The 18,882-nt window shown below is 36.8% G+C and overlaps 1 protein-coding gene across 3 annotated transcripts in view; it reads left to right on the top strand.

Annotated features, from left to right (window-relative positions):
• Positions 1-18,882, top strand: part of LOC124152035 (extracellular matrix organizing protein FRAS1-like) — a 132,678-nt gene that overhangs the window by 36,646 nt on the left and 77,150 nt on the right. For all 3 annotated transcript variants that reach the window (XR_007219938.1, XM_048392333.1, XM_048392334.1), the window contains exons 4-7: positions 1,924-2,031; positions 4,610-4,699; positions 5,253-5,412; positions 14,124-14,260. Coding sequence is in view for 2 of the 3 variants with exons in the window: in XM_048392333.1 (XP_048248290.1) it covers positions 1,924-2,031; positions 4,610-4,699; positions 5,253-5,412; positions 14,124-14,260 (495 nt within the window). In the remaining variant the exon portion in view is untranslated. The remainder of the gene's footprint in view (positions 1-1,923; positions 2,032-4,609; positions 4,700-5,252; positions 5,413-14,123; positions 14,261-18,882) is intronic.

Genomic DNA, 18,882 nt, shown 5'->3' on the forward strand with positions numbered 1-18,882 from the left:
TGTTGGTCTTATTATATCGCGTTGTACAGAATACTTTAATTTATCATCATATTCGTAAGGTAACAATGGCCATAGAAACTTATGATTGCAAGAACAGAATGGGATGTCCAGGCATTTCACAAGTTTTTTTCCTGGTTCAAATCCAAAACTTCATCACAATAGCTGACAGCACTCCTCATTATTAGGTCACTGGACATGTCAGCACTTTACAACGGTGGTAATTTTCTTGTGTAATGGATAGAGTTTAACAAAGTTTGTTTCACACTGTTACATTTCATGTGTTGGAGATAACTATATGAATAAGGATGGTTAAGAAGTATTTTAAGATGTTACTGACAGTTCTGAGCAATAGTCTCTGAATACCATTGCTACAGAGCTATGGTTTCTTGATCTGACGTGTAGACCTTCCTACTAAACGTGGAACATGTTCTGGTACCAATTTGTTTTATCAGCTAATTGGAGTTCCACCCACACAACTGCACCATGAACATTCCATTGTTGCGAACTCTTTAGAAGTTCACATCAAAACACTGTTAATGACTGGAACTATGGTTTACGATCTTTATAACATAGATTAATGTCTGGAACTATGGTATACAATCTTTATAACATATATTAATGTCTGAAGCTATGGTATACGATCTTTATAACATAGATTCAGTAACGTGTGTACATGAAAGATATTCCAGACTTGATTCTTTATGTGTAAACATCCAACAGTACTGTGTTAATTTATTAGAGAGATGCAGGTGCGTAGTTACTGGCATACTTTCAGCTTCCTTTGAAGGAGTCCATGTGGAATATCTAGTACAGTGCTGATAAGGGAAAGGCCTGATGAAGGAATAGGTGCAGTGCAACCTCTCACATGGCCTACTCTCACAACACATGAGTAGCACTACAATTATTGTTTCTCCCATGGTAACTGTAGGGTAGGAGCAGTACAACCACATACCTGGTCTTCTCTAAAAACACATGAGTAGCACTGCAATTATTGTTTCTCCCATGGGGACTGCAGGGTAGCCTTGTGGTTAACGTACTGACTTGTCATTCAGAAGGTATGGGTTTAATTCCTAACATGGGTATGATGTTGCCTGCCATGATACTTGAACAATGCGATGTTTTGCAATACTGTGCTGTGTTCAATGTATGTGTAGCTGTTGCTGTATCTGAGAGAGTTATAACTGAAATTTAGAATGAATTCATTCTGAAGGTTTTATGATTTTAAAATGGAAAACCTTTTGTTGGTGAATGTTCTTCTTAGATTCTGTGCCAACAGGTCCTTCTGATTGTCTTTTATTTATCAAACAGTGATCAATAAGGGATGTTTATAATTGAAAATGAACAATGTGTTCATTGCAGAACAAACTATATCTTCAGTAAAAAAACATGATATTTAACTGTCATTATGAATAATCTAAATACCCAAACATAGGTAGAAGCTTTGTTTCTTACAGGTGGTTAGAAATTTAAGAGAATTCAGCACAATTCAGTAATATATCAGATAGAACAGTATGATATATATGGAGTAAGAAAATCAACTTGAACTTTATCCATGTTTTAAATTGTTTTACAATTGTATCAGATACATTGACATATGTAACACAGATCCTATTTTGGCAGCAGGATGAGTCTCAGGTTAACAATATCCTGTTTTAGTTAATGAAATATGATTTCCTACATGAGCAAATGTTAAGCACTTTCTACGCATGCTAGAGTGAGTGAGTGAGTGAGTTGGGTTTAATGCTGCTTTGAATGGTAAATGAGCAAACTTGAATTTGAACTCATGGTCACAGGTACTCCTAAGGGATGCAACTTTATTCAGCAAAATGTGGCACCTTAGATGGCTAAGCCCCCTATGTGTACAAGAATTATTCATCTTTTTATTTAATTTTTCACCCTAGATTATGTTTGATGTATTTTCAGAACAACACTGTGTGGCAGCCCGACTCCTGCACGGTGTGTACTTGCCAGGACCCTGTGGCTGTGTGTGAGGGAATCAAGTGTATGGATCCCAAGTGTGATAGCCGCAGGGTAAGCATCACTCTTCACCACCCAAAACACCACAATGTTGTGAATAAGCTCAATAAAACATAATTCCAAAATGGAACCTTCAAGTCCCCTCTTTTCAGCCTATTGCTGCTATGTTCTGCTAGGAATGGGGATGACTGTTTTATTAAATATATGTTCAGAGGTCTAACAGACTGACTAACCACAATGGGTTAATGGATGCAGCATGGCAGGTATTGAAGCACACAATAGACAAATGTGTTTGTGACGGATGCCACCGATGGGGCAGGATACGCTCACCTTTTCGCAAACACCTGGTATCATCACCATTTGATAATGATTCCTAAACACATGCTCATGATATGGTTGGAGTCATACAATCAACTCTGCTTTTGGCAGAGATTTCTTATGAATATGGATAGGGTTTTGTTGCTTTTATTTTATTTAGACACTGATCTCGCCAATGATATCTTTCAATAAAAGGAATTGCATGTGGTCCTTTTTGCTTTTGTATGTTTTGGGTTACTACTGAGCATGCTGAGTGAAGAAAATTTGGCACATATCCATTTGTTTTGACATAACTGTAACAAAATCATTTCTGCTGAGTAAGCAAATATAAGAGTGAGTTATTGTATATGGGGGAGGAAGTGTCGCCTTTGCATGTAGAACAATTCCCACAGTTCACCCACGGAACAGTGTCATGACAATACCATCTAAAATGTATTCATACACTGTGTCCTTTTAACACCTCGCTACCACCCCAACAATGCTGGAATCCCACACCTATATTTATGACCTATCAAAACACACCGACCCCTATCATTCTCAGACAGTAGTGTCTATACGTCTGTGATACCTTTCTTGTTTGCTGGACTGACTATTGTGCCAACGTGAATGGTCAATATCAACCTTGTATTGACATTCCCCATAATGCAAGTTTATCATATAATAGTCTACTGTCAGTGTTGGTACACTTCAATGGTACTCTTTAGTGTTGGTAGAAAGTGTTGTACCATAGACTGTTAATGTTATACAATCTCAGATTCTGTATTAATTGTCTTTAACTTGGACTTGTGAGATGCTGTTCATGGAGTCACATATGTTCAGATAGTCTGTCATACAGACCCTGATACAAATATATCCAATACAGCCCATGCTAGTCTATAATGTTTGGCAAGTCTACATGGTCTAGATTACTGCAGTATCAGGAAATGAAGAGAGTCTCTGGGCTCCTTCTTATTATTTTTTTATTAAGATAATTAAACAAATGTTTTTTTCTGTAAGATATGTTCAATTCAGAGACTGGATGTTAGTCTTATGTTCAGAATAAGTCATCTGTTATTCTGATAGAACCTACAAAAAGACGACATAAATAAAATTTAAGTCTCACAGTGGCTCAAAATGGATTAAACAATTCTTGGAATGATTTTTTTTTTGGAATGTACTGGTGAAACATTGGTTTGTTTTCTGTATGTTCATTACCATAGTTGTACGTGGAAACACAGTCACATGTGACGCTTTAATTCCTTTTGAGTTTTTGTGTGTATTGCATTTAGTGAGATTAGGGATGAGTGAGAGTAAAGAGAAGTCACCAGTTATCACTATTTAAACACTGGCTGTACATGGATGAAACGCATGTTGAAGGAAGTAAAGAAACCAGTGGATGATAACATGAGCTGCAAACAATACTCCAAGCAAGACACACTATGCAAATTCACGTGTAAGACCCCTTTAGTCTCTCTGCGGACAGCCTGGCAAGCTCCACCTGCTCCATCAGGGGACGACATTCCATTCAATCTTCACAGGTGGTCACCTTGTGGCTACGTGATTATTATGTAAAGAAGATTAAGGGCCACCCGATTCTTTCATATTTCTATAGTTCATGGCATGACAAATTAACTATAGTGATAGGAAAGTATCGGGTGGTTGTGAACTTTATATTGTTAATAGTATATAACATGATAGAGAGGTCTTAAGTCACTAGTTTAAAGTCTGCATATAGTCTGGTTCATATTAGCCTATGTTTTACCATTAACAGACATGACAGATATATTTCAAAATGTTCTTAAGAATGAAGTTTAAAAATACATATGATAAAAGCAACAAAAGCTGTCACTGTTAAAAGCAGAGTTGATTGTCAATTCCTACTATGTCATAAGCATGTGTTTGTGAATCACTATCAAATAGTGATTATACCAGGTGTTCACTAATAGGTGAGAAAGAAGTCTTATAATAATAGAGAATTGATGGAAATGTTTCTCCTGGTATAACATTTTGTTTGGACTACCTAGTTGTAGGCTTTCATAGAAATCCAATGACAGAAGCAAGTGAAAATAATGCTGAAATGGCAGTTTCAGGCTTATCCAATGACCGAGGAATATCTGCATCTAACTTAATAATTCTCAAAACAAGTTTAGATAATAATCCAGGAAAGTCTACCTAGCTTTATGTGAAATCAGCATTAGAAATTTTAAAAAAAAGATTACAGAGAAATTTTATGTGTATAAAACATTTAATAAATTAACGGTACTGGGTACATGTTATTCTTATTCAGGCTAGTAGTCTGCTAGAGAAGGGTCTGATAGAGTATTTGGCATTGCAGGGTGAACAGCTTCAGTTTCCAGCAGGTGCTTGTTGTCCTGTGTGTGTGGGACGGATGGCACCATGTCAGATGAATGGACAGTCAGTACCGGTGAGTACAGCAGTCTCTTAGTCAATGCAGTTGTAGAGAGAAAAAAGAAACAATTTGTTTTACAATCTGATTTCTTGATTGTTGAGGTATGGATGTTGCAACAGAAGCAGCTTCATGACCTCTAGGAGAATGATAAATACAGCTGTAGAATTGTCTCCGTTTTCTACAAGAAATCAAGAGATGAAAGAAATCACTCATTATTGGATAACATTATTGAGCAGTCAACCCATTACATTCATCATTGCTTGTTCCATAACTTCTCCATGGACTTATTGATCTTTGGAATTAATAGAGTCATCATTGGAATGGTTGTAAAAAGCAATATATGATTTCCTCCAGTTGGGTGAACTTTCTTCGTACATTTGACTGCTAAATAAGCGCATCAGTTTTCAAAAATTAAGAGTCAAGGGTCCTTGTCATAGCTATGATGACCCAAATGTTAGCAGTCACAGTTTTAAGTGGTCCCTAGATTCAAATGTAACCAAAGAAAACCTGAAGTACCCCAGTACCCCTATAGTACTAACACTGTTAATGGTTAGTCCTGTTTGTGCAGCACAACACTGACTGGTCCCAGTCCCAGTGTGAGACCTGCTACTGCAGCGATGGCGATGTCACCTGCACCAACAAGACATGCCCTCCAACACGATGTCGGCCTGGGGAGGTCAGCCAGAAACTGCCAGGACAGTGCTGCCCCAAGTGTATACCCGCTGGACGTAAGTAACATTCCTCAGTATAACATAGAAGGGGCTGAAACCTGTGTCAGAGGCATGTCATGATGAGATTGATAGTATGATATAGAGAATATCACCCGAGTGTGTATTCATATCAAATATATCAACATGAGTTTATGAAGTATGTTATGTTCTATATTAAAAGACACATGGGTGAGATTTTTTTCCCCTTCCAAAATTCTTTATTCCAACCTGTTCAGTTTGTAAAAAGTAATAACCAGTGTCTTGTGTAAAAAGTACAACTAACCAGTATCAGTGGCAGAATAATTAGTGATGTCATTTGATTGTGACGTCATGGTAACCAAAGATGTCACAATGGTCTGAAAGCTTTAGGAAGCAATTTCATTGTGATATCTCTTGCTGAAGCCAGTTTTGCATGATAAATTAACAAACTAATGTGTTGTCATGTTTATGACCAGTCGGATTTGACATACAGTGTTGTTAATCTGAGAAAATTGTTAATGTGTGACTGATCCTCATATAAGTGTATATAAGTGTATGTCCCTCATTCATACATAGTGTTTTGTTTTAATACAAAATAATACAGTGTTGTGACATCACAATAACCTGGTGCCTAGAAGTAGACAATGGGTGTTTCTTCGACTAATGTTGAAAACTTTCTGAACCTACCAGTGATTTTAGTTAGCCTGCTCATAAGTTAGGTATGTTACATTACATTGGTTTGAATATTTCTATAAATGTCAAATGTCAGCAATAATATCTGTCATGTAAACCAATTACTGAAAAAGTACATTATTAAAAGAGTGTTACTCATGGGTTTAGAGGGTTATAGGATATGAGTCAAAATAAGAAGTAGCTAATTCCATCAGGTACCTCAAACATAAGCCTATTCACACAAAATAATTGTGAATGAATACATTGACATATTGATAGCCTTCTTTTTTTCAATTTTTTATTGTTCCCAGAATTGTAGAGTAATACAGTATTCCTTCAAAAACATATTTTGGATGGCATAGAATGACACAATACACTCTTTAAAAATGTCAAGGTTTGGAAACAAACATTTTCTTATTTCAAACCCAAAAGGTTGCAACACACAATCAGACTCAAACATAGCATGTAGCAACAGAAAGCTAAGAATCAAATGCTGAGAATAAAAGTGACCATATTTTGTTAAAGTTATTTTTGTAATCCTTTTTATCATGTGTTTATAGCAATAAGATTCTAAATTGAAAATATGTTTTTAAGTAGTTTTAAAGTATATCTATTTTCGGTTTAGTTCCTTTGATTATTGATAGCTTACTTGACGATGCATATAACAATGGCTCTAAATTAACATAAGAGGTATCTAATCTACAGTTAGACTACCTCAAGTTTATCTATCTCCTAAAAGTATCACCCAATGTGTTGTAATAGTGCTGCACTGGTAGCCATGTTGTTTATGGTAGCATTCAAACACATAACATATGGTGTTTAGATTACAAGGCACTGTGGGTTTATCATGTCATCTGAGGAAGTGTTAAACACAATGTCTGCAAGTCAGTGGTATTTTGTACAGTGAAAGGATTGGGTGTTACATATTACACATTACTGATTCCTTGTTGGTCCAAGGAATTCTTCCACAAATGTCTTCAAGATGGTTTCCTAGAACAGTTAAAGATAGATGCATAGCAACTGTTCCTCTGCTTGAAAAGGTCATTACAATGGCTTGGTTACATTACCTTGCAAATTGTAATATCCTTGCCAATTAACTATGAAAAACACAACCTTGTATTGGATTTGCAAGGATATGCTCTGAATATTTTGATGCAGCCATTTCTGCTAATTTGAGTTAAGATCTTCTTCATCTACATAGATTCCAGGGTCAGCTTCAGTCAGATGTCTTACTTAAATATTAATTAAATTATGTTATGTAAAATGTTAATTAAATGTTAATGGAAAAGAAAGTCTGCTTGATAAAATACCAAAAACATTAATTCCATGTGTCTTATAGTATGCTGCATTAAATACTGCTGTGTCCTTTAGGCAAGCCAGAAACATATGATCCTGAGTTTGAATTCCACATTTGTCGTGATTATGTTTCTAGGTTTGTTAGCACCATGCCCATGCTTGTGAGTTTCACCGAAGTGGTAAACGTATAAGACTTGCATCTCTTCAATCTTTCCACCCAAGCTGACATGCTGTGATACGACTGAAATAATCTTCACAGTGGTGTTTGACCTAATTCACTCATTTGTCCTGGAATCAAGCTTTAATAGATAGGGGGATCTAGTCATGACATTTTCTGGGAATAAAGTGTTCTTTGTTCATAAAGAATTGTATACCTGACCCTAATAACTCTTTCTTTTGAAAAGCTTCCTGACGAAAAGTTGGTTGGTTGGTTGGTTGTTTTACGCTGCATTCAGCAATATTACAGCTATATGACAGCGGTCTGTAAATAATCGAGTCTGGACCAGACAATCCAGTGATTGATATCATGAGCATCGATCCACGCAATTGGGAAAGATGACATGCATCAACCAAGTCTAGTCACCTGTTTTGACAAGCATAGTCGCCTTTTACGTCAAGCATGGGTTGCTGAAGACCTATTCTACCCCGGATCTTCATGGGTTTCCTGAGGCAAGGAGAATTATTAAGGCAGACCTTTTGTGTTCCTTTGGAATATATGAAAAATTTGGTCAGTAGCTCAGATTAAGGGCAAAATGCTTTCAGGGGGACAGTTTTGGGTGCTATGAGATTTGAGTAGAAGGTGGACACATAAAAAGTCTTCTCTCACTTGTTCTTGTTATAGCTATGGCAGCCATATTGAAGCAGATGTTTATGGCCATTGCTTTGTCATTGGTTAGTTTATTTTTACCACTGCACTTTGACCATGCGCATTTTCATGCACTAAATATTATCTCCTCACAAACCACTGGGCTATTGAAACTTAAACTGAACATGTTTGTTCCCGACAATTATGTTCAAGGGGTTTGAATCCTGAATCTGATTTTTAATATGGCCACCACAGCAAATTTGGTATTTGATAGTTAGTTAGTTGTGGATTTCAAGAGATATGTTCCAGTTTTGGTGATATTTTAAATGTATACCTTGTTTTGAACATGCTCTTCTGTCCTCTAAAAATGCATATTTGGCTCTGTACACTCCTGAAATTGCCATACTGAGAGAACTAAGATTTAGCATGTACCCGGTATATTTCACCTGGTGAGGACTTCATATTTGGTCATATTTTAATGTTAATTTTTATTCCTCAATATTTAGAAAGGAAATATTTGAGTATCAATGCTGACAGCGATTCCTTTTTGTTGTCTTTTTAAACTGTTGTCCAGGTGAGCTACAGTGCCGTCAAACTAACTTTTTTAGTCTGAGATCCATAAATCAAGTTATTTGTTTTCGGACAATATGGTTTCATTTACTCCCAACCTATTACAGCAAGGCATTATCAGTCAGATTCCATGTACTGCTGTTCTGTTAGCACACTGTACAGCACTATGACGTACACTGATATACACCCCCCTATATTCCACATACCATTTAACTTCACCACACCTTCTGATCTCTGTGAAACCCATGGTAGCCCAGGAAAACAATTAACTGCAGTGCATCCAAACCATTTAACATCACACAATACCCTGACTGGGAAGAGCCTCACCTTCTGACCCTGTATTAATCATCTTCAACTCTGGCTGTGATGTATACCACTATGAAGGCCTATCTCTGCCATCTATTACAGGCCCTTGTAATGCATTCAGGGGGACAGATTACCCCTTGCCAGGCACCTACAGGAGCCAGGATGGGAAGCTCTATAAATTGTTGGTTACAATCTACAGGACAGGGGGAAATGTATTTATATCCATGATTTATTAAGACAGAACATATGAATTTTCAAATATTAAACAACAGCTCAAAATAACCCCTGTTTGATCAATGTCTTAAACAGCATGGGGATTGTTATACTGAATTTATCATGAAGGATTATAGAATAAGGTGTAATATGAACTGGTGAATATAGCTCAGTTTTTGTTACAAGTTTGTCATGGCTGTCATGTGACTTCATTTTCCCTGATGAGGGCTTGTTCATATTCATTCCAAGTGTTTATCATTAACCTGAAACTATAGTATTACTATTACAATGCACCGTTTTCACTGTCTTGTTCAGGTGTCAAATTGTATTAACACCATTTGTACTGGAATGAAAGTAATGTTTTTAATGTTTGCAATATTCCTTAATTATTGCAAGTAAAGATTTTATACATGCATGTTCATCATGCACTTGTGGAGTGAGTGGGTATTGATTTACACTGCTTTTTGCAATATTCCAGCAATATCACAGTGGGGTATATCTGAAATGGGCTTCTAACTCAGACCTTCGGCATGACGAGTGAACACTTTAACCACAAGGCTACCCCTTTGTCCCTTCATCTTGAGAATTCTTTTTAGGATAATATGGAAAATCATAAGTTAAAATTCACTTAGAATTATGTATCTTAAATGCTTGATTGAATTGGTTTTGGAATCATGTGCTTGAGATAAGTATATAATTTTGATAAAAATGAATGCCAGCCAGATGTTCATGATAGAATAAATAAAAGTCTTTAGCTTCAAGCTGGTTGTTAAGAACATATAAATAAGATAATTTGATCTCAGTGGTTGAAAGTTATATCTTATTTACGATTACAACATGGAGGGTTTAGATAATGAGGGATGCCAGTGAGCGTAGTATTTAGACATGTTGATCAGCTTACAGGGGTGTGACCCATGTAACTGTGCCCTATGGTCCAGTAATTAAAGCTCACATGCTCTCGTGTTGGGACACAGTCTGCAGTCATTACAGCCGACACTGAACAGACCAACACACCTCTAAAACACACCCACCTTGATTAATGAAAAACAGAATATGCTGATAAAAATGTTCTATTGAGTCTGTAAATGTGAACAATGAACAAAAAAGGATGAAATGCCATTCTTAGAGTATCATATCTTATCCCACATGAAGTCTTGTGTGTTGGGAGTCTCCTGGGCAGTGCCTCTTGTTAATAGGATGGTACGCTATATTGTCACGGTAGTATTGGTGCACGCTTACAGACCTATTAATATGTCATACGGAAAATGTTTCTAGTTCTTTGTTCAAATTTTATGACACATCAATTAGGATTGATCGATGCTGATTTTCGTTAACGAGTTTGGTAAACAAACTACTTGGCATTAGCAACTCAAGGATGGGCAACTCTATATTATCACGGTATGGCTATTTTGTGGTGTGATACGTGTGGATTATGTTGTTTACATCACTTCCTGTTTTGAATTATGCATATTCAGTATGCATATGACCAAGGCAGGGTCAAGGGACATCGTCTAAACAAATTGGTTCTTTTCTAATCAATTTTGAATGGAGGTAGGGGTAATTCCACTTCAAAAACATTCCAGAAACCATCATAAAAAAGTTAGTGTGTGTACTTGCGAGTAGGCATGACATACCACAAGTCCTGTATTCCATCAAACAATGAAATATCGTGCTTAGATTTGCATGAGTAAAAAAAAAACAGTGGACAGGGGTTGTGGATTACAACATTTGCCGGTACTGCGATATTATAGAGCCCACGATAATATAGAGTCATACTATATATTCTGCCACAGCCAAGTTTAATAAAGAAACATGTTCTGTCTGTTTGTCTTTCCATCTGTCACACATTGTTTTCAGAGCAAAAAAGTAAAAAAATGTGCAAAGTAACTATTGAAGTGTGAAGTTTAAACTTTTACTGTTATATTTGTCATTTTGCAACATACTGATAGGTTTAAAAATAATAATAAAAGAATTGGTTCTCAGGCAAGGTTTTTTGAAAATATAGTGCGGGCAGGCAGTGGTATTTTTGGGGGGGTTGTTCAAACTAGTATGTAACCAATAAACAGTTGTGTAATCAATAAGCAATTGTGTACAATCAACCTGGGAAAGGGCCTCCCTACATAAATGTATTCCTTGGTGAGTAAAATACTCGAATACAGTATTTGACTACTGTTGGACTTGGAATATTTGAGGATTTTAAAATTTATTTGTTTTTGAATGGAAATAAAAACAAAACATGCTTTATGATCATGCAGGTGGTGCCTGAGAATCAAGACTATATTTTTTTAGCCTAAGAGAGGCCTCATATCCATTGAACTAAAAATAATGCTTCCAATATGACACTCACAAAAAAAAGTGGACTTGACATGTAAACCTATGTGGCTGGGAATCAAACCTAGTTCTTGTGCATGATGGTTGTGTACTAGCCACATACCTGGCACCCACCAGACAGGTAATCAAGAACCCAAACCACTTGGAGGCCCAAATTTGAGTGCTGACATATTTATTACCAATATTTAAACAAGATTACATTATAATGGTTTCGCACGTCTTTGCTACATACTTTAGTGTACCAGTAAGCAGGTGTGTATTACCTTCATGATCACTTGACCACAGGTAATGTAGTAGCAGTAGTAGTTAATGTACAGGTTTAGCTGTACCATCATTCTTTGTTAGTCCTGGATACCAGAGGCCATAGAAACAACTGTTTGCTTTGAATATATCAGTCTTGTTTGATGGGCATGTCTTAGAAGTTGACGGATGACAAAGTAGACACAATTTTGATATCTGATGTCATTTCAGAAGGGACATGTTTCATGTCTCAATGAGGTAAGTGGTCAATAACTTGAATACAGCACCTGGCCAGTGTCAAGACCTCCTTTGAATCAGTTTATGGTTCTTCACAGGTTTCATTGGTGAACCAACGTACAAAGAGTGATTGTATATGTCTCTACCTATAAATGGCTTTTCGGGTCTATGCTTATTGCTCGTACAGTCCATTGAAGCATTACAGAAACATTCAGTGATACATTCATGATACATTCATAAGGTATGGATTAATCAATATTTTGGGGAACTTGGGTGCCCACTTAGAAACCCAAATCTCTTCAAACAATATGGAATTTGGATAAACCAAAAAAATACTATCTAGTGAGTGTGAGTGAGTTTGGTGTATCATTGCTTTAAGCAGTATTTCAGTTATATCAAGGCATGTCAGCTTGATGTCTGATAAAAGTCTGAAGTGATTCAGGTCTTAGTTACCACTCTAGCATGGGTTTAGGTGCTGACAAACCTTGAAACATTATCATGGCAAATATGGGATTTGAACCTATGACTATAGGTTTGTTGCATGCCTTATTGATGCCATTCTGCACAAGGCCTTGAGCCGCTGGGCCACCTGTACCTCCTGGTAGCTGTACTTACAGTAGCTATATCCATTATTTTAACAAGTATCAAAACTATAGATAATGTAGTGCATTATTCAACTGTTACACGCCAACACTTGATGTATAAGTTCACTCAAACAGTTAATAAAAGTATATCCCTGTCAGATATTTGGAAAATAACACTTTTGAATATTAACATGACTACTAATGCTGATACTTAGATTCATAGGACCAGAATCAAACACTGAAGACAGTGATAGCATGAAAGGTCCAAGCACCTGTACCAAACTATTTCATTAATAGAATATGGAAGTTGAAATCAGAAGTTAATTGTGTCTTCAGTGATAATACAGCTTCTAGAATGTGACTTAAAGGTTTCCAGTGAGCTACAGCTGATGCCATAAACAGAGAAATCATAACCTCTCTCAGTGAAGGGTATAACAAATATATCCTCCACTTGCATGTTAGATACAACCACTTGTCCCACTCTACTAACACTTGGCCTATCGCTGGCCTCACAAGAGGTGTTGTGTGAGTACAAGTGGCGTGAGTGGCCACTGGACATACAGGTACTTCAAGCTGATAACAGGCCTTTCATCTCTGTAGGGCAGCCAACTCACTAATTCAGTGAAACCCTACCCATTGGACAGTATTTCATGCCAGCTTACTGTAGAGCCTCCATGTTAGTCGAGTTGGTGTATATATAGACTGATATGAATCAAGTCACTATTGGCTGGAAGAAATTTCATCTTAATCTTGATTGGGTGGTAATTGCCTGATAGTGGCTTGTTGTATGTAGGTGAATTATTTGGGATATATTACTAATTCTCTTTATCTCAAGATTAGATATGGTGTAGTAATTTTGAAGGCTGAACTGAAACAGTTTGTTTATTGCTTTTGTCGGATATTGTCATAACAGTCATGTTACAATTGTTTTAATTGTAAAATTATTTACGTGTTATTCAGCTCTCTATATGACAAGGAACTTTGTAGTTGGTCAGGGTTGTTGATTTAGGAGATGTGTTTTGCAATTTGAGATTGTAGAATTGATGCCTTCCTATTTTTAATTTGGACCTGAGTGTTGTCATCTCATCATCCAACCCGTCAGGGTTAAACGCATGGATGTCAAAACAATTGTCGCCTAAGATATATGTAAACATTCCAATATTAAACAATGGATGATCAGCAGCCATTTTTCATGGATTGATATGTAGGTTATTGATGTATTCATAAACATGGATTTTATGTGAAAAGGCTTAATTCAATAGAGGAACAAATGTGAAAATTGAAATTTTATTAACCAATCAGAAGCATTCTTCAATGTCATGGTAGAATTTGCATTATTATAAAGTGTTTGAGCTGAATAACCTGTTGACATAATGATCTTTTATTTGATCTTGTTCAACGCATATCATCAGTACAGGCCATACAATGCTTTAACCAAAAAAACTTGGCCAGAATGTTCCGACTGCAGCTTGAACTCTGCTTTTCTATATTTGCAGGATCATGTGTTGGATCGACTGGCACTCACTACCCTGACGGTTCAGAGTGGTCTCCCCTTGCTTGCACCAAGTGTGCGTGTAAGGACGGACAGACAACATGCTACCCTCGACAGTGTCCTCCTCTAGTCTGCCCTCAGGTAGGTTGGCCTCTATATTCCGAACAGAAACTTGTGTGTCTCCAGTTAAAAATTGATAAAAATACTCATTAAGCAGATGTTCAACAGAAAACATTTTATGACTCAAGAACAGTGGTCTTACACAAATAATCAGTTGTTTGGTATTATAGCATGGCTAGCTATATACATCATCATCATCATTATTCAGCATAGATGTAGATCATCGGCGAATACAGCTTTAGTTACAGTGCAGCCAGCTAGCAATCTTTAAATTACATATTAACATTATTGTCTCTTAATTGCATTGCATGCTATACAAGCATTGCCAAATGTCTAACAATTTCAATGATATCAACAGACATCAGTATATTATGTTTCTGTAAAGTGGGATGTACTTAGTATTTCTTGTGAACATTACAAGTTGTTGCAATGAATGGACAGGTGTTATTATGCAGACTGCTGTTGTAGATTTGTTTACAATCATTTGTGTGTGAAGATAACAACTGTTAATTTTTTCTTTAAGAGTCACACATGCAGTTTGATGATATTTTTAAAATAGCTGACATTTGTGTCGTTTATCAAAGTGCATGCTATTTGATTTAACACCTGTCCTTAACAACACAAACATGTTCTTATTTCTTCATCAAGGTAAACGCGAAGATGAAGTGTAAAAGTGATAATGCCTTTCTGCTACGACAAATCTTTCTTTATCAAACATGCACACATGCAGTGTTTATTTATGTCCATCCTGTACGATAGAATTATCTGATCAACATTGTTTTGAATCCATTATCATTTAATAACTAGAAGCCAACAACAACAAACAGTTCATGGAAACATGCTCTTCCAGGAAGTGATTTCATAAACATACAGAGCTTTGTCTATATGCAGCGTAAGAGATACTCAGACCAAACACCACATGCACCACTTGAAGTTGGTTGTCAGCAAGCTGTGCAAACACTGGCTAAAACATGGCTCTTGGCATCATTTTCAGGACTTACTATTTGATGAGTTTAATTGACTGAACAAAATTTAGGTTAAATAGCAGAGAATGGACCACTCCATATGCACATGATATATATGTAACGCTTGATATGTGTATGGTAAAAAGAGAGTCACACTTCCTCTAGAAATTAAATGTTAGTGATAGAGCAATGCATGTATATCTATTGCTTGATATGTGTATGGTAAAAAGAGAGTCATACTTCCTCTAGAAATTAAATGCTAGGGGCAGAGCAATGCATGTATATCTATTGCTTGATATGTGTATAGTAAAAAGAGAGCTCCTGGATATATGTCCCAGGTAGGAGAGTAGTGAGCATTATGTCTATAGCTGGAGTGTGTAGGACTAGATATATATACTGCTCCGCTTTTGATAAGGTTATTTTTTTAACTTTCCATGATATACAAAACTGATTCTCATTACCGTATTCGACGTAATAAGCGCCCAGGGTGCTCTCAAAATTATAAATAGGGGGCTCTTGTTGGAATATTATTTTAGTGAAAAAAACAGAGTTGAAAGGGTAAGTTCGTGGTTTATTCTGACAGCCTAAAATGTTTATGTACGACAGATAAATTTTTCCAGAATTTAATTGTCCATAATTAAGGGTGCATATAACACATGAGCGCGTATTATACGCGAATAAATAAGTCTTGTGTACATTGATCAATCGGAAGGGGTAATAATTGGTATTGGTCACTAGCCAATATATTAGCAAATATCGCCGTGGGCGCTTATTAGAGCGGGGCTCTTATTACTTCGAATACGGTATATGTCAGTGTATATTTAAATAGAATGACATCTGTTATCCCTGTCAAAAGTTGAGTAGTATATATTATGTCAGATCATATATACAGTAAATATGCTTATAACAAACTATGATTATAACAAACTAAACATAGTGGTTCCTCTGAGTTCATTATAACCGTAGTTTACTGTACAGTGTATTTATTCTTTGTGAAGGGACCCTGTAGATGGGTGTAGGGGGCTGGGACTTTTGTTTGAGACAGAGAATATTTTCAGTCAGAACTTCAAAAAAGAAAGGAAACTTGAGTCAAACAATTTTTTGGCCCCACATCCCAATATCCAGCATGTCCATTGATGGAATTTGTCTTGAAACAGTTCATGACCTTTATTATTCTATTACTGTTGTAGGTACCAATTTCTTATGTGGACATATAACCAAGTTATTTAGGTACACATGCATTATTCCGGACACCAATCCGCCATGTTTGTTTGATGTTACTAATAAAGCCGCACTCGACAGCATCACTATTTGAAAAACAGGGCGATAAAGCTCAAAATAAGCAGAAAAAATTAACCATCTGCATTTGTATGGTTTAATTTGATTAAACCTTGAAAATGAATTTTAAAGCAATGCCTAAACCACAGATATGGACATCAATATCGAAAAAGTACTCTAAAATAGAAGTTCTATCATGGCGTGCGACAACCTCATCAGTGACATCCGTCAGAGCCACATTTCAGCAAACTCATATTTTGTATCTAGTCGCTGTAATTAAACATTTCATATACTTACAAAAGCATTTAATTCAAGCCTTTGAGTAGGGGGCAAGCCCCCCAAACCCTCTGTTGTTTTAGCGAGATGACAAAAATGGCGTCTGAAAACCGTAGAAACCATTACTAAGGAATAAGCTTGTGCACATCCCTTACCAAAATAGCGGAAGGTTTTTGGTATACTGCATTTTTGCCGTTATTTATGTCACATGGATCACATTGATGTCAGTATACTAGTTTCAGCTGCAACATGAAGGCATGGTATACTACTTGACAGAGTGAGTGAGTGAATTAAGTTTATCGTCGCTTTTAACAGTATTCCGAGTCATATCGCGGCGTGTCAGCTTAATGTCGGAGGAAAGCCTGGAGTGATGCAGGTCTTAGACGTTTACCACTTCGGTGAAACCCACGAGCAAGGGTATGGTGCTGACAAACCTAGAAACATAATTGGGGCGAACCGGGATTCGAACCCACAATCATAGGTTTCTGGTGTGCCCAAGGGACGCAACACTGCACAGCGAATCGTGGCGCCTCAGACGACTGGGCCACCCGTGCCCCTACTACTCGACAGAAATTAAAGAAAGCTCAATTCTTTCATATTACCTTTTTAGTACTACAGAAGCACCACTGTTTTTTCCAAAGTTGGGCTGGTGTCTCTAATGTGATCATAGGATTTTGTTTTGTAGGAATTATACTACTCACAAAAAGTTAAGGACCACCTTATTTTTGTGCCATGACAGATTAACTACAGCAATATGAAAATATTGTGTGTTCTTTAACTTCTTTTGAGTAGTATATAAATACAAAGGACTTTATGCTGTATTTTAACATATTTCATTGTTAAAAGGTTCACAAATTTATTAAATCTGCATTTTCATAAGTATGGTTCTGGTTAAACCTGTATTCTTAGATCTCTGTAATTAGGGAAAACATCTATGGGGAACAACTTACTAGACATTACCCTCTCAAAAATAACGTCATCCAATATACAACGTCATCAAGTTGCAAGCGCATGTTTGAATCTCCAGAAATGACGTCATGATAGAACATTGATTTATCATGAAATAAACCACACTTCGTTCATGTTCTTTGCAATTAATCATGTAGCTGTATTATATAAATCAATAGCCTGCATCTGCCTTGTATGATGGACACATGTGACTGTATGAGAAAATAATATTGAAAATAACACTGCTGGCCCCCTGGCCAACTTCTTGACCAATCTGTAAGTAATGTATACTGTAAATCTTGAAATTAATGCGTCTCCAAATTAATACGACTGCAGACCTCCAGCCAAAAATGCAACTCAATATCAATGCAACAACTCCCCCTGATCCCATCCCCAGTGGAATGATTCATATCTTTTTAGTTTTAGTTTCATCAACATTTGAAATAAGTTTGTCCGCTCCTTCGCGATCTCTGAAAACAAAATTTAACTTGTTGTGTATGGATTTATTTTCTAAGCAACCATGGCGCTCATTATGGCAAGTGCGGTTAGTGGATTCCATGCACTGAGTCTACCCCACGGCTGTTACATAAATGTCCTCTCGTAGCTTGTTTCTTCGATGTGTTGGAAACAGCAGCTGTGATAAGGGGAGAAAATATGGAGGGGTTAAGTGTGAATTGCTAGGGAGGTAATTAATAACAAACACGTAATGATCTTGTTTCTCAGGAAACTTTGCCTGTGGGATCAAAAGTGGTTAGTATCACAAGCGTTAAAGTGTATGTCCTGACTATTCAATGTGTGGTTAAGTGGGTGCGGTTATCTGGGATTGAGAATCACAGGATTCAGAGGAGCAACAAGTAGGACTGAGGTATTCAGATAACTTTTTGAGCAATTGAGTTTTCACTCGAAGGTTTCTATTTTAATTGGGTTATTACATTTTTCAGTGGGTAACCAATATTTTTTCACTCATCTATTCATCGCTTATTGGGTTTTTATCCCCCCAGCATATAATGCGGAGGGATATAGCGATCAGCCAGTCCATCTGTCCATCCGTCTGTCCCTCCGTCCATCTGTCCGTCTGTAATCATTTCCTTTTCCGGGGCAGAACTCAAAAATAATTCAGTGTATTTGATCGAAACTTGGCATATCTATCAGTCACACACTGAAGTTGTGCCTTTT

This window comes from Haliotis rufescens, unplaced genomic scaffold (assembly GCF_023055435.1).
Source record: "Haliotis rufescens isolate VD_foot unplaced genomic scaffold, xgHalRufe1.0.p SCAF_11, whole genome shotgun sequence".
In the NCBI taxonomy this organism is placed as follows: Eukaryota; Metazoa; Mollusca; class Gastropoda; order Lepetellida; family Haliotidae; genus Haliotis; species Haliotis rufescens.